The sequence below is a fragment of the Sinohyriopsis cumingii genome, chromosome 15 (assembly GCF_028554795.1).
Source record: "Sinohyriopsis cumingii isolate HCF-2022 chromosome 15, ASM2855479v2, whole genome shotgun sequence".
In the NCBI taxonomy this organism is placed as follows: Eukaryota; Metazoa; Mollusca; class Bivalvia; order Unionida; family Unionidae; genus Sinohyriopsis; species Sinohyriopsis cumingii.
Genome location: NC_142975.1, coordinates 56140672 through 56158621, shown reverse-complemented (window position 1 = coordinate 56158621; position 17950 = coordinate 56140672). Strand labels below are relative to the sequence as shown.

Sequence of the window (17950 nt, the reverse complement as noted above, 5' to 3'; positions counted from 1 at the left end):
GATATGTCCTATCAATTTTAGAACCTCATTTAAGATTACAAATTCTTGTTGAGGGCATCTGCTACGTAGCTATTTATAGAACACTGGATTCTCCATCTGTAATGTAATAGCTACATCAGCATCAAACGAGTTCTTCCCAAGGTTGGCGATATACGGTTTTGAACATTCCACAGCATGGTCATAATATCTTATCTAAATTGGCATATGTGATCTGAATAGAAGTTAAATATTATCTAAATTGGCATAAATGATCTGAGTAGAAGTTAAATTTTTATCTAAATTGGCATATGTTATCTGAGTAGAAGTTAAAAATTCAAAGCAAAGGATATGTTGTTTTGTTTGACATATGAATGACTCGGATTTGATATTTTCATGAGTTCATTGTTACTTGGTCAAATTGCTATTTTCCATATACATGAGTAACCAATTTTCATTTCTTTACAAATTTTTTCATGTTCATTAACAGTGTAGCTACTTGCTGCTTACAAATGTAATTGACTATCAGTAAATAGATATAGTCATGGGTGTCCAATAGTCGAACAGTGCAAGATATTGACCCTGAAAGTTACATAGGTGGAGTAACAATACTATCTCCCACCCATCCCCACATCATGACTATCAGGGTTGACATCATATACGTGTATTGTATGACTGCGAGTCCAGTTGTTATAATGTTAGTTTTTTACCCACCCTCCCAATCCCTATATACATTTACCTTTAGTTTTAATTTCATTTGTAATGAGCCGCAGTGAAAGTGCTGTAGCCCCAATATTCTTCTTGGCAAATGTTTCATTTCCCAGCTTTTTTTCTTCACATCTCGTCAAAGAAAGAACTATTTATCTTCAGAAAAACTAAAAAGATGTGGGTTTTTTTCTATCAGATCAGTTTATTTAATTTTCTATTAAAATATAAACCTATCATTTTTATTTCATTTTAAAGGCATGCAGTATGTATGCCTTCCACTTCAGCATTTACATTAGTTACTTAGCATGTGACTGTGTTTATATAAGTATGAAGTAGTTCTCCATACAGCTTATACAGAAATAAATGCAACTGGTTATGATCACATGGTTATGTTCTGACCAATGGAAATCTTCCCTACATTTTTCAACTGAAGGAACTGCAATTATTGCCAGTTAACAATATATCAAAGAAAAACGTTACCAAATCCTGGAGCCAAGACAGATTGTCAACTTGATCTGAATGTTGTATATATTTACTACATGCTATCAATTTTGCAAAGAGGACTGGTTGTGTTGCAGTCTGATAATGTTATGAAACTGGAAGACTTCTGTAAGCTCTGCATCCCAGCTCACTAGCAGTTGTGTTTGTGTGTGAATCTCTTTTGATTGGTTTGTTTTTCCTTGGTGGCCAGCCTGCATGAATATTTCTTTTATAAGCTGTCAGTGTCATCACAACGAATAACCAGTCTGAAGTGATTCAACTAATATACAGAAGCATCGTAGTAGTAGTTTCTTCCATTGGGAAGCAGATTGGATGCATGATTCCATTTATTTACTAAGAAATACTTCTACACAGCTTTGCTTCCAAGATCTGTCAGAAAATGTTTGGCACAGATCGTATTTGGGAATGCATTTAAATCAGATGTTACCTCCAGCATATACATTATTGTCATTCACTGAGCTTTTTGTAGGTCGTCCTCACTAATCCAGCATAATGAGAATGGGACATAGATAAAGTTGCCAGTTTGTGTTCAGATACAGTGTCTAGCACCATATGACAAAAGTTTGCTTTGGATGGCAAAATTAGAAAAGAACTGAACTGAAATACAGTTTGGCTGCCTTACCAATACAGACTGGGCTTAGCATATTTGCAAATGTCACATGTTCACTGTACACATTGGATGTGAGAGTCTGATGGAACGACTGCTTGCTACTACCATGTCTTTATAAAGTGAACTGGCCACAATTGTACATTATCCGGAACACAGTAAAGGACCTGCCCCACTTCCTGGAATCAATGAAGCCAGAAATAATGTTGATAAGGTGATTAAGGTCATTTTAAGTTTAAATGGATTCTAATGCTGGTATTTTATGATAGTCATGTTCTATATTTCTGACTGCTTTATTTTATAAGTATTCTGTACTTATTTATTTTATGTGTTGGTGGTAGATCTGCTTTGTATTATCACCTTAATTTCTCTCATACCAAATTCAAGGGGTAGAAAAATAAAAGTTCAAAGGCATGCAAATCTTACCGGCTGAAGAACCAGTGGTCATGAACATTGTGTCATGTCAACTCATTTCAATTGACCAATATAACTCTGTTTTAAATATCAATATGTAAGTGACTAATCAGTGGCTTGTCTTAATTGTTTACAAAGGTGATCAAGGATGGCAAGGGAACCAGACAAAAAGCATACTCAGTGCATAGATAGGGCCCATGACATGGAAGTGCTCCAAAGTTAGCAGTGGACTTAAAATTTCCAAATTGACACTCAGAGCTGTCCTCAAGGATGGGAACAAATTTTGCAGTTACTTGCAATGGAATCACTGTATCAATATTCTACTGACAAAACAATAAAAAATCTGTTGTTTCTCAAAACAAAAGTCCATTTTATGGGGAGAAAAAGAATGAGTTCTGTTCTAAATTAACAATAACACTAGAATGTATCCACAAGCAAAATGGAGTTCTGTTCTAAATTAACGATAACACTAGAATGTATCCACATGCAAAATGGAGCAACATGATACGCATTGTGTATTTACTGGTACACATGTGATGTCTACCGAAACCTCTTTGAGTGATGTTTTTATCTTGAAAGGATAGATAACTTTTCTTTATTTATTGGCAACTATTCCCAACATGATTACATAACAATTCTTGTACTATTTAACCCCTCTCCCAACTCCCTCTTCTCACTGCTGTTGTCCTTCCTTAACATTTCTTTCCATCATTTAACGTTCCTTAGGTACTTCTGCAAATCCTGCCTTCGCTTGTGCTGCAGTCTATGTTTTTGGACCCTGTTATGTTAAAGTATCAAGTGATAGGTTGTGTTGTTGTGGGGATTTAACGCTATTTTTCAGCACAAGATAGGCTATACATGGCGGCCAGTATTAATGGTGGAGAAAGAACTCGGGAAATCCCCGGAAAGAACCACCAACCCATGAGAAGCTACCGGCAAGCTTTCTCACATATCCACATTGACCTAGCCCGAGACTCGAACCCATGCAGACAGAGGTGAGATGGCAGTGATCCATGACGGAGAGCGCTTTAGACCACTCGGCCACTCAGGGACCCACATCAAGTGATAGGTGTAATTATTCTTCAAATTATGGATGACAGTTCCATATCCAGCTAGTCTAATCAACTGGGCTAAATGGGCTAGTGAAATTATAGACTAGTCAACTGGGCTAGTGAATGGGCTAGTGAAATTCCATATAAGCAGCACATTTTAAACCTGACAAAAATCAAATTTCAAGACCATTTTCAACACTTTATCCATAGCCGGTCAAAACTGGAATTGTCACACCCAGTTAGGGCATTCATTGTGAGGAAGTCTTTTCAATATATATTTATAAGTCTCATGTTATTGTTATTTTATCTGGAATTGTATAAAAACAATGCTAGCTCTAGTGGGTAGTCAAAGTATCTCACAACAGGAGCTAAAAATGCAACCACAAAGTCATTGGAAAATTTAACTGAGTGTATTTTATTAACTCAAAATGCAGAGTGGAATACACATAAAAATGGATTTCATACACTGCATAAAATTGTACAAAAATAATGTATGTAAAAGTTTTTCTTAATGGCATTTAAACTATACATGAAATAATAAAATAGTCTTTCCTGTTTAAAAAAATTAGGAAATGTGTGGATTTCACATTTAGAACACACATGTTAAAACCTTTTTGTACAGGTATGAGGAATGTCAAGTTATAATGAGTAAATGCACAATAATTAATCTTTGTCTCCTTTCTTGTATATAAGTGTACAATGATTAATGTACTTAAAGAAACTTAACTGCAAACAATGTACAATATATATTGTCTTAAGTCAGTTCCAACTGCAAACAAAGTAGACCCTGATCTGCATCATATTAATTATTCCTGATGCACTGGCCCAGATATGCTGGTACATTATGTGTATCACAGTAATTATTCCTGATGCATTGGCCCAGATATGCTAGTACATTATGTGCATCACAGTAATTATTCCTGATGCATTGGCCCAGATATGCTGGTACATTATGTGCATCACAGTAATTATTCCTGATGCATTGGCCCATATATGCTGGTACATTATGTGCATCACAGTAATTATTCCTGATGCATTGGCCCAGATATGCTGGTACATTATGTGCATCACAGTAATTATTCCTGATGCATTGGCCCAGATATGCTGGTACATTATGTGCATCAGAGTAATTATTCCTGATGCATTGGCCCAGATATGCTGGTACATTATGTGTATCACAGTAATTATTCCTAGTGTATTGGCCCAGATCTGCTGGTACATTATGTGATGTCAGATCTGTGTTAAACCAATCATATATCACATATTCTTGCAGGTCAGGGTCTACCACTTTTGGCATAAAACACATAACCTGATCTTCTAATGACATGTCAGATAAGAATCTACACTCTTCTAATACTCACAAGTACCATGTAATATTTTATTATTTCATTTATCTGAACTGTTCTTCAGTGGTGAGGTATATAGACCAAGCCCTTTTATGACATTGGTGTGTGGCAATAGTGCTTACTAGAACCAGTATAATTGCTGTAGTCCAGTTAAGCAGAAATATATACTGTCCAATAGATCCCTGTAGTCAGCCAATCAGAACCTGAGAATTTATCATGTGACTTACTAAACACCTTTAAGAGCCAGATTCACTTGCTGACAACACAGACCCTAATCTGCTGTCATATAATTTGCCAGCAGATCAGGGTCTATATAGTTCACTCACATCATCAATCATGACAAACTGCATAAACCCATAATTTTTTCTGCATTGCTGTTAAGCTGTTGGGTCTGGTGTGTTGTTTCCAGTTTAACGGTGACAGTGTTAAACCACAAGGATAAAATCTGACCACTTGCTTGTAAATCCTAACAATGAAAAGTAACACAATGAAATGCAATTACAAAACAAACTATTAATTAACACTACAAGTTTCCACTCCCAGCAAATCCAAAATGACTTTTATTAAAGGAAAGTGCCTTGTGATCAGTTTACACTAAATCATAATTTCAGATAAAGACCAAAGGTTGTAGGATCTCCTAGCCAGATAAAGTTACTCCACCTAATACTGACGTGATGGGTAGAGACCACTAATTATTTATCAACTATTTTCCCCTGCAAATTTCTCTCATGCTCACACTTACCTTGACCTCTGAACCCCCAAATCAACAGGCACATACCTTACTTAAGTGCAAGCTATCTACAAAGTTTAGCCCAGGTCTGCTATGTAGAACTAAATATGTTATGCTGGTTCCCTCCAAAGCCAATAACATTCTGTTTACTCTTCCATTACTACGAATAGTTGGTGATTGTAATGGTAATGCACCTTATTTTTCTCTATTCACCTTTGACCCTGAAAAGCCAGTCATGTATAAAAATGAACATAACTCAGATTCTATCAGGAAATAATGAGACTCCATGTAGTTATCTTCCTTGATACAGTTTACTTCAGAGTAAAATAGTAGAAATGATCATAAAAGGTAATTACTTAAATGTTTTCTCCATTTATTCCATAAATGATTTCATTAATTCTTTGCTAAGAAATGAAAAGAGAAGCAAGTTTATAATTCTGATTACATATATTTATAGATATATTGGTATTAGCACATGACAACATCATTATCTATATTACGCACTTTATGTTCTTTCCTTTTATCATGTTTAATGGACTATATTGCTTGAATCTTACAAGCCATCAGTATTCTCAAACTTTTGACCTTTATACACAAAATTCCTCAAAATAGAAAGATTCTTCCTTACCCCAAGAGGTTGCTATCCACAGTATCTGATCAGGTCTCTTATGCACAACTAATATTTATCTCTGAAAACCAATCTCTTCTTTCTGTTACAGTGATTTCAAACAAAGACCTTTGACCCCTAAATTGATAGGCTTCTTCCTACAATGAATGCAAGTTATCCCAAAAAGTTTGGTCAAAGTTTGTGATGTAGAACTAGTGTTTCTCTGCATACAGTGACCTTGACACTTGACTTTGACCTTGACATTTGACCTAAAAAATGAAAGGCTCGTTCCTTAACCCCAAATGCACACTATTTGCAAAGTTTAGTAAATGTAGATTTTAGAGAATTAAAATTATTGTACTGAAAAACAAAACACTGAAAAGATGGATAAAAACATAATTGATACACTCCACTTTAAATATGGGCGTGTACAAAAATGTAAAAATTGTAGATTAGATCACTCATTGTTTAATGCACTTGAAAGCATTCATTATGGTGATTAACCATCAGGTGTGTTCCATATTTTTCAGTTTAATGACATGGCCCTTCTATTGATGTCAACAATGGAAATTCTCCATTTTATTATGAACACATTTGAGTGTACACTGCATAAAAGCTATGTTATGTTGTTCTATCAAACATTTAAAGCAAACAGTGTTTTAAATTACCTTTACCACCAAGCTTTACAATAGTGACAGGTAACATATTACTGATATTAAAATGTTCAGGTGGGGTATACATTTAAATTATGTAATACCTGTCACTATTGTTTAGCTTCACCTTTTCACATTGTGGAAAGGGAAAGGTAAACAATAGTGAAAGGTAACATAATACTAATATTAAAATGGTTATTATCGAAAGGCTGTTGATAAATTGTTTCCTTTATTCAGTTGTGAAGGTTACATGGTTTCAGATTAGAAGGATGACATTGCTGTTTACTTTTATTCCATCTAAACAAAGACTTTTTGTGGCATAACTTATTTTATAGATATGATATTCATTTTCCATGAAAAAGAAACAAAATTAGATCGTCCATTTTACTGTAGTCAGATAAACTGAAATCATTACCATATGGATAATATTAAGCTGGCTGCCATATTGGCTATCACTATCTGTACCTTGTTTTTGGCTTATTGCCATATTACCAGTCACTATATATATATACGTTCAAGTTTCTAGTAGATTATAACCCATAAAAATAAAATATGTTTCACCCTTTGATTCATTTTAGAACGTATAATTTTTGGTACTGCACAAATGTTTGTACTTGAGAATAGGCACAAACCAATACAGTATTCCTTCATTATACGGTCCTTGACAATAACTTTGTTTTCTGTCATAAAGAATGAATGCTCATCAATCCCATCTCATTCAGTAGTACAATTATACTCAGTGCTGCACATATGATCCTGAGGGGACACTGTTCCACACCCTCCAAATCTGGGTGGCAAGCAACATGTAACATGAATAAGGAAAATAATAGTACATAATGCACTAATAGTACTATTAAAAAAAGATAATCTTATTTGCTTTGACAATTTTGTCACCTTAGCTTTGTGGTCTGCATTGTACTATTATATTTCATTTTGGAGACTTACATTGTTCCAGTAAACTTTTGTCATGTGCTAAAGTAACATGTTTGAAGATCCGGTAGACTAAAATGAGCTGTACCATGGAATTTTCCAGACCTTGCTTTCATTCAACTTTAGTATACATCAATTATCTACTTGCATTTATTTTAATAAATACTTATGTTGTCCAAACTATATTTCTTTCCACACTCACAATTATTTAAATGATAAAAAAAATTGTACTTGCCTAAATTCAGCCTCTATTGTCATTATTTTAACCTCAAAAGAAATTAAATCGTCCAAGCGATAGGGGACTTTAACCCTGAAAATATTGCACTAGACAACAATCACTTTACATTGCAACTTGGCCAACTACCACAAACCTTGAATGTTTTAATTGCCAGATATATTGTTTTAAAATTGATATTTGTTGCCATTTCACAGTTTCATCACATTTGACAATTTTGGCCATTGCTAGCACCAAAAGAGACATGGATGGGCATTCACTATTGAAAAGTTCTCAGCGTACTTCATTACAAGGTGGTCACAATATAAGATGGGAATACATCATAGCTCTTATAACTGTGTTATATTGACAGAGTACTATATATATATCATGTACTTCATTACAAGGTGGTCACACTGTAAAATTGTAATATTTCATAGTTCCTATAACTGTGTTATATTGACAGAGTACTATATATGTATCATGTACTTCATTACAAGGTGGTCATACTATAAGATGGGAATACATCATAGCTCCTATAACTGTGTTATATTGACAGAGTACTATATATGTATCATGTACTTCATTACAAGGTGGTCACAATATAAGATGGGAATACATCATAGCTCCTATAGCTGTGTTATATTGACAGAGTACTATATATGTATCATGTACTTCATTACAAGGTGGTCATACTATAAGATGGGAATACATCATAGCTCCTATAACTGTGTTATATTGACAGAGTACTATATATGTATCATGTACTTCATTACAAGGTGGTCATACTATAAGATGGGAATACATCATAGCTCCTATAACTGTGTTATATTGACAGAGTACTATATATGTATCATGTACTTCATTACAAGGTGGTCATACTATAAGATGGGAATACATCATAGCTCCTATAACAGTGTTATATTGACAGAGTACTATATATGTATCATGTACTTCATTACAAGGTGGTCATACTATAAGATGGGAATACATCATAGCTCCTATAACTGTGTTATATTGACAGAGTACTATATGTGTATCATGTACTTCATTACAAGGTGGTCATACTATAAGATGGGAATACATCATAGCTCCTATAACTGTGTTATATTGACAGAGTACTATATATGTATCATGTATTTCATTATAAGGTGGTCTCACTGTTAGGTGGGTAAAAGCTATGGACTGTTATAATGAGGGAGTACTGTCTATGTATCATGTACTTCATTATTAGATGGCTCCGCTATAAGGTGGGTATACTCCGCATCTCAAATGACCATTATAATGAGGAAGTACTGTAAATGTACTGTCTTTCACAATAAGATGGTCTCATTATAAGGTGGTTATACTCCATATCTCCAATGACTGTTATAATGAGTGGTTATGCTAAATATCTCCAATGACTGTTATAATTAGTGGTTATGCTCCATATCTCCAATGACTGTTATAATGAGTGGTTATGCTCCATATCTCCAATGACTGTTATAATGAGTGGTTATACTCCATATTTCCAATGATTGTTATAATGAGTGGTTATACTCCATATCTCCAATGTCTGTTTTAATGAGGGAATACTGAATGTATAAACACTAAATTAAAACTTGCCAAATTTAAAATCCTTTTTTTAAAAAGAGAAAATTGTTAAATCTGACATTCACAAAAATAACTCCCTGTATAGATTTTGCCAACTGAATGAGTGGTCTCTGACCCATAATACTGTTTATTTAAAGTGTACGATATTAACAAATAACATGATACATTTGATCGCTCATCACACGCTAGCTTATCCTGCCATATATATTGTTCTAACACGGATGAGAAACACTGTCAAAATAACCAATAAAACCCAAACAGAAGTAGATGTCTTTATATTTGATGCTTTGTTACCATCTCCTGCAAATTTGTACTCTGTTACTGAGGGGTCAATTGCTACCTGTCCACCTGAATGAACAAGAAAGAGAACAAATTCAGTAATTTACATCTGAAAATCAATCAAGAAGATACGTTTAAAATATAAACAAACAAACTGCATGCATTCCGATGCACATGTAAGTTTTTTAAATAAGTTAAAGAGTTATGTGGCTTGTCTAAGACAAGCTACAGAACTCTTCAATATTCTTAACAAATTTAATATTCACATAACTCTTCAATATTCTTAACAAATTTAATATTCACATAACTCTTCAATATTCACAGAACTCTTCAATATTTTTAACAAATTTAATATTCACAGAACTCTTCAATATTTTTAACAAATTTAATATTCACATAACTCTTCAATATTTTTAACAAATTTAATATCCACAGAACTCTTCAATATTTTTAACAAATTTAATATTCACAGAACTCTTCAATATTCTTAACAAATTTAATATTCACATAACTCTTCAATATTTTTAACAAATTTAATATTCACAGAACTCTTCAATATTTTTAACAAATTTAATATTCACAGAACTCTTCAATATTTTTAACAAATTTAATATTCACAGAACTCTTCAGTATTTTTAACAAATTTAATATTCACACCATTTGCTATTTAAATCCACAGAATAACTTTCATTGCAACATCATGTATATGCAAGCAGACCATATTTTTCATCTATTTTCTATTTATTTGCATCTATTGATTTATATTTCTACTGTATATACTTACTTACAACTCAAGTCCAACTACATATAATACACTGGCAGATCTGGATCTATGCAGTTTACTGAGAGTAATCAGTAAACCAAACAATATCCATGATCTGCCTGTGTGATGCCAGATCAGGGTCTATTCTGCTTGCAGTGCGCTATCTCTATATACACTCCTTAAAATGTGTAATTTTGCAATAGAAATATGTAAAACAAAAGTTCAAACAAAGGCTGAATGAATGTAAATGCAATGATTGTTGTGTTTCTTGTCATAAACTATCTGAAGTGAAATGTATATACTGGAACAGACACAAGCATGTTGCTTCCAAGACTATTTCTTAGAGTGACTCATATAAGCAATCCTCAAAGCAGGTCCCTAACAGCGCATGTGTATATATATGTTGGAGAAAGAAGTACACATGATGTAGATTGTATAGTCCGTTTCAATAATACAACAATGATGAATCTATTTTTTTAAACAGCATGAAAGACAAAATGATGAATTATAACCAAACCTGGGATGAAAAACACAAATGGATTAGAAAATTTATTAGTTTAAGGTTGCCACTAAAATTCCATGGTTGAATGCCCTTCATATCATAGTCTGTGATTGTATTCATTACACTTTTAATTTCTTTATATACTACCAGCCATGACATTGATTTTATCTTTATTCCTTACTGCCATGACATTGTTTTTGTCTTTATTCCTTACTGCCATTACATTGTTCTTGTCTTTATTCCTTACTGTCATGACATTGTTTTTGTCTTTATTCCTTACTGCCATGACATTGTTTTTGTCTTTATTCCTTACTGCCATGACATTGTTTTTGTCTTTATTCCTTACTGCCATGACATTGTTTTTGTCTTTATTCCTTACTGCCATTACATTGTTCTTGTCTTTATTCCTTACTGCCATGACATTGTTTATGTCTTTATTCCTTACTGCCATGACATTGTTTTTGTCTTTATTCCTTACCAGTCACAAAATTGTTCTTGTCTTTATTCCTTACCATCATGGCATTGTTTTTGTTTTTATTCCTTACCAGCCACAACTACATTGTTCTTGTCATTATACCTTACCAGCCACGACATTTGTCTAGCAGACAATCATCACTGATGTGATACAGTTATCAGTGATGTGATGCAATTATCACCAGTGATTGCATTGGTACATCCATCCAAGAGTCTCACAACAGTGAGATGTCACTTCTCATAATCAAATGCAGGGACCATTCTTAAAGCCTCAAAACATTAAGATGTCACTTCTCTTAGTCCATTGCCGAGACCATTCTTAAGCCACAAAACACTGAGAAGTCACTTTTCTTTTCTACTGCCAAGACCATCCTAAATCCTTAAAAAACAGAAAAGTCACTTGTCTTGTCGATTGTAGAGACCGTCCCAAAGCCTTAAAACAGAAAAGTCACTTTTCTTGTTGATTGTAGAGACCATCCCAAAGCCTTAAAACAGAAAAGTCACTTGTCTTGTCGATTGTAGAGACCATCCCAAAGCCTTAAAACAGAAAAGTCACTTTTCTTGTTGATTGTAGAGACCATCCCAAAGCCTTAAAACAGAAAAGTCACTTTTCTTGTCGATTGCAGAGACCATCCCAAAGCCTTAAAACAGAAAAGTCACTTTTCTTGTCGATTGTAGAGACCATCCCAAAGCCTTAAAACAGAAAAGTCACTTGTCTTGTCGATTGTAGAGACCGTCTCAAAGCCTTAAAACAGAAAAGTCACTTTTCTTGTTGATTGTAGAGACCATCCCAAAGCCTTAAAACAGAAAAGTCACTTGTCTTGTCGATTGTAGAGACCATCCCAAAGCCTTAAAATAGAAAAGTCATTTTTCTTGTCTATTGTAGAGACCATCCCAAAGCCTTAAAACAGAAAAGTCACTTTTCTTGTTGATTGTAGAGACCATCCCAAAGCCTTAAAAGAGAAAAGTCACTTTTCTTGTCGATTGCAGAGACCATCCCAAAGCCTTAAAACAGAAAAGTCACTTTTCTTGTCGTTTGTAGAGACCATCCCAAAGCCTTAAAACAGAAAAGTCACTTTTCTTGTCGATTGCAGAGACCATCCCAAAGCCTTAAAACAGAAAAGTCACTTTTCTTGTCGATTGCAGAGACCATCCCAAAGCCTTAAAACAGAAAAGTCACTTTTCTTGTCGATTGCAGAGACCATCCCAAAGCCTTAAAACAGAAAAGTCACTTGTCTTGTCGATTGCAGAGACCATCCCAAAGCCTTAAAACAAGACAAGGCAAATATAAGGGAAATGGATTCAGTTTGTTTTAACAGTACTTTTATCACATTATTGGCTAATATCATGCTAAGTACCTTTCCCTAGTACACATCGAAACAGCCAACCTGACTTGGGTGGGTATCCAACCCATGACCTTAGGATTACGAGACCAGCACTATACCAGCTGAGCTTCTGTGGGTATCCCCGAAGGAGGAGTGACAGACTATAGTTATGAAGTGAGGGAGAAGCTTCCAATTATTTTTATGAAGAATATGTTAGTAGTATACATATTTTAATGCTATATTTGTAGGATATTCAGGTATAATTTGTATATAATTGCATATATAAAATAAATTATTTTGAAAATATTTGGTTCTAGAGTTTTATATGCAAGTTTGTTTTAGTACAACCAAGAGAGAAACAATGACAGAAGTTTCTGTTGCATTTGTTTGAAGAGACTACATGGACCAAGTATCAGTGTGGGTGTGCAGTTATGAGCAGACGGACATACAGACAGTTGAAGACCATGATTCAGTAATATTGGTTTAAGCTCAAATTAAAATTATTTTCTTTTCATTTTGCATTTTTTTCCTTTCAGTGTCTTTGTTACAGCTTATAAAATTGCTACCGTTTACTGGACACATCAAAATAAACCAAACATTCATTGATTACTGTCACGGTAATTCTCGAAGTAGTTTTATTTTTGGCACTTTTTCTGCCAAAGTTGTCCAAAGGTCTATAGTTTCGAAAAACGTAACATCAATGATGCACACCAGATCATATATGAAGCCTCCATCCTGTAAAATGAAGAATGAAGCCTCCATCCTGTCAAATGAGGAACTTAACAGATGCAGCAGCATGTGGCTTCATTTTACTTGATATAAACAAAGGAAACAGCCAAAAGAATATCAGCTGCCACAGCTGATAATCAAATGCAATCCAACAGCCTGGAGTGTATTTTTTTTTTAATGCAGCAGGACATAGCTGAGACACTGCATAGTCTACTAACCAACTCACAGTCATGTGATACTTTAATGTATATAGATATATATAAGTAAACAGCCTTTAAATCATGTCTTAAATCATTCAACCTTGCAAATTTTTAGGCAATTTGATTTTCACTTTCATTGCAGAATGAGCCAAAGTTTGAAAGGGTAATGCATTTTGTCAAACTTTGTGACCCAAAATTAATGTTTCTTCCAGTCTAAAAACAAGAAGCAATTTTGGCTATTAATGGGCATTTTTGTGCAAACATTGCCTACTGATACTTTCATCCATCTATTCATCCATCAATCTATCTATATATCTGCATGAAATACTCACCTAAAGTAAAGTGTACAGCAGGGCTGAGTTGTCCCCTTCCTCCAGGGCTCACACCTAAAACTCTCACATTATAAACCTCATTGGGTTGAATGCCCTCTACAATGGCCTCATCCACCATTGGAACATCAACTGTTTTACACGATCTCATATCTTCTGATGCTTTCCAGTACATCAACTGAAACATGTGAAACAAGGATAAATTTGAAATGTGTTAATAAAACAAAGATGCCCCGTCATTGTGCTTAAAACTGACCCAAGTGCAAAAACCAAGCAGACAGACTGACAAAGGTAACACACTGTGTCCTACCACTGTTATGATAAGGCATAAAATTATCTGTTCATCGCATTTTTGTTTCTTGATGCTCTTTTTCTCCTCACTGGTTGGTGCATAATAGATGTATTATATCTTCATGAATATGCATGCCTCTTTTGAGAGAGAGTGAGTGAGCTTAGAACCTTTGTTGAAAGTCTTTTCATTCAACACAAGATTCAGAAATGGAATAAGAGGGAAAACAGTAAAAAATAATGTTCAAATACTAAGTGAAATTTTTAACACTCACATTAATCGTGTCAGAGTGAACTAATAATCATGACATGGATGCTAATGGCAGAATGTATTCATGTATGTCAGGTCTGTCTTATGAAAAAGAATGTTTACAAATGGTGGACCTAACATTAAAACAAAATTGAAGGAACATTACAAAAGACCATATCAATAATGACAGCCAAGTTTCAGAACAATTAGTCAGAAGCTGTGGGAACATTTGCATGTGCAAGAATTTCATATATATATTACAAACAGTAATACTGAAAAGGGGCATAACTCTTGAAAATCAATCACAGTACAACAACAGAACAATATGCACACTGTAATACAGTCCTCACGTTGATAATGTTTATAAAGTTTCTTGACAATTCATCAATAGCTAGTGGCAGACATAAGAAATATCCTATACAGCACTATAGTATCTCACTCTAACAAATGATCCATACATATACAGCACTATAGTATCTCACTCTAACAAATGATCCATACATATACAGCACTATAGTATCTCACTCTAACAAATGATCCATACATATACAGCACTATAGTATCTCACTCTAACAAATGATCCATACATATACAGCACTATAGTATCTCACTCTAACAAATGATAAATACATATACAGCACTGTAATATCTCACTCTAACAAAATGATCCATACATATACAACACTGAAATATAATTTCTCACTCTAACAAAAATTATCCATACATATACAGCACTGTAATATCTCACTCTAACAAAATGATCCATACATATACAGCATTGTAACATCTCACCGTAATGAAATTATCCATACATATACAGCACTGTAATATCTCACTCTAACAAAATGATCCATACATATACAGCACTGTAATATCTCACTGTAATGAAATCATCCATACATATACAGCACTGTAATATCTCAGTGTAATGAAATTATCCATACATATACAGCACTGTAATATCTCGCTCTAACAAAATTATCCATACATATACAGCACTGTAATATCTCACTCTAACAAAATGATTCATACATATACAGCACTGTAATATCTCACTCTAACAAAATGATCCATACATATACAGCACTGTAATATCTCACTCTAACAAAATGATCCATACATATACAGCATTGTAATATCTCACTGTAATGAAATTATCCATACATATACAGCATTGTAACATCTCACCGTAATGTTATAATGAAGCATTCACTACTATGAAATAAAAGAGAATATTCTCTTTACACACAAGAACTCTATGGGCCCCATGTGTGTTAATTGTTAATTATATCATGGAATTTGTATTCTATGGGCCCCATGTGTGTTAATTGTTAATCATATCATGGAATTTGTTGTTGTTGTTGTTGTTGTAGTAGTAGGGTTTAACGCCATTTTTCAGCACACGATAGGCTATACATGACGGCCAGTTTTAATGGTGGAGGAAGAACCTGGGGAAACCCCGGAAAGAACCACTGACCCACGAGAAGTTACTGGCAAGCTTTCTCACATACCCACATTGGCTGAATCCGAGACTCGAACCCATGCAGACAGAGGTGAGATGGCAGTGATCCGTAACGGAGAGCGCGTTAGACCACTCGGCCACTCGGGGCCCCCCATGGAATTTGTATTCTCTGGGTCCACTGTGTGTGTAACTTCATTATATCATGGAATTTGTATTCTCTGGGTCCAATGTGTGTGTTCATTATATCAAGGCATTTGTAATGGCAAGGTTTCAGTCACTATATACAGGAAATGTCCATGTATAACAATCCTCTGTGAAGAAACTAATGGGGCATTGTTGACTCTAGAGTCTATTGACCAAGAGGTCTCCATAAAAAGAACCTTTGGTTGGGGTATGCAATTTCGATATAGACTAAGTAAAGTATGACCTTGATCTCTGACCTTCAGGCTCAATAACAAATAAGTTTCTTCATTACCCTAAATGTAAATGCAAGCCACCTACAAAGTTTGGTCAAGGAACTTACTTAAGAAGAAAAGTTAATCTTCAAAATCCAGTTTCTTTCTACCACATTGATCTTGACCTTTGACCTATGGGCACCAAAATTAGTATGTATCTTCCACACCTTATCTGTAATCTGTGGACAAGGTACTTGTTCTAGAACCTAAGTTATTATGCACAAACTATCTTTCATATTTTAGCAATAGTGATATGAACCTTTACATTCTAATCCCAAGTTCAATATGCTTCTATCTTAGCTATCATGCACATCATTAAAAAAACTGAGAACAGTACATAGTTGCAAAATGAAATTTCCATGCAGAAACCATTTTTTATCTAGAAGTCATTGACCTTGACATCTGACCTTTTGACCCCAACATCAACAAGCTTTTTCTTATCCCAACTGCAAGCCATCCAAAAGGTTTGGTTTAGGTCTGTGATATAGAACTAATGCCATTCTGAGAAACCATTATTCCTCCTTCAGTCACAGTTACCTTGACCTTTGGCACTTTAGTTGCAAAATCAATATGCTTTTTCCAACCACAAGTGCAATCCATCCACAAAATTTCATCAAGGTCTTAATGTAGAACTAATTTTTCTGAACCTTTGAAATTTTCATGCCCAGATTGATAGGCTTTTTCCAAACACCAAGTGCATGCCATAAAATATTTGGTCTAAGACTGTGACATAGAAGTTACATATATGTTACTGTAATTATACTTGTTTTCTAGGGGCCCCGAGTGGCCAAGTGGTCTAAGGCGCTCTCAGTTACGGATCACATGTGGGTATGTGAGAAAGCTTGCCAGCAGCTTCTCGTAGGTCGGTGGTTCTTCTCGGGGTTTTCCTGGGTTCTTCCTCCACCATTAATACAGGCCGCCATGCATATCCTATTGTGTGCTGAAAAATGGCATTAAACCCCACAACAACAACAACAACAACTTATTTTCTTCTTTAAATCACAGTGATCTTGACCTTTTGATCCCAAGATGAAAAGGCTTCTTGCTTACTCCAAATGCAAGCTGTCAACAATGTTAATCCAGGTATGCAATGTAGTACTAATGTCTTTGTGTACAAAAATAATTTAAAAAATTATTCCTTCAATTAATGACCTTGAACTTTTATCTGTTGATCCTGAATTTGATATGTTTCTTTCTAACACCAGTGGTGTTATATATACAGTTTGGTACATGTACATGTTGGATAACTTGAGTTGTGGTGTGAAAATGAACCGTCAAGTGAGATAGATGGATAATGTAACAAAATACACTCCATGGCAGAGATTATTAAGGCATCAGCAAATGTCAACAGAGGATATGCATGTTAACCTCATGTCAACAGAGGATATGCATGTTAACTTCATGTCAACAGAGGATATGCATGTTAACCTCATGTCAACAGAGGATATGCATGTTAACTTCATGTCAACAGAGGATATGCATGTTAACCTCATGTCAACAGAGGATATGCATGTTAACCTCATGTCAACAGACGATATGCATGTTAACCTCATGTCAACAGAG

At 34.6% G+C, this 17950-nt stretch overlaps 1 protein-coding gene across 1 annotated transcript in view; it reads right to left on the bottom strand.

Moving 5' to 3' along the window:
* Positions 1 to 3653: 3653 nt before the first annotated feature.
* LOC149781837 (contactin-like) overlaps positions 3654 to 17950 on the bottom strand; it is a 104296-nt gene continuing 89999 nt past the window's right edge. Inside the window, exons 22-23 of the mRNA XM_089936025.1 lie at positions 13936 to 14110; positions 3654 to 9679 (exon numbers count right to left, since the gene is read on the bottom strand). Coding sequence (XP_089792151.1) covers positions 9522 to 9679; positions 13936 to 14110 — 333 coding nt within the window. The 3' untranslated portion in view covers positions 3654 to 9521. The remainder of the gene's footprint in view (positions 9680 to 13935; positions 14111 to 17950) is intronic.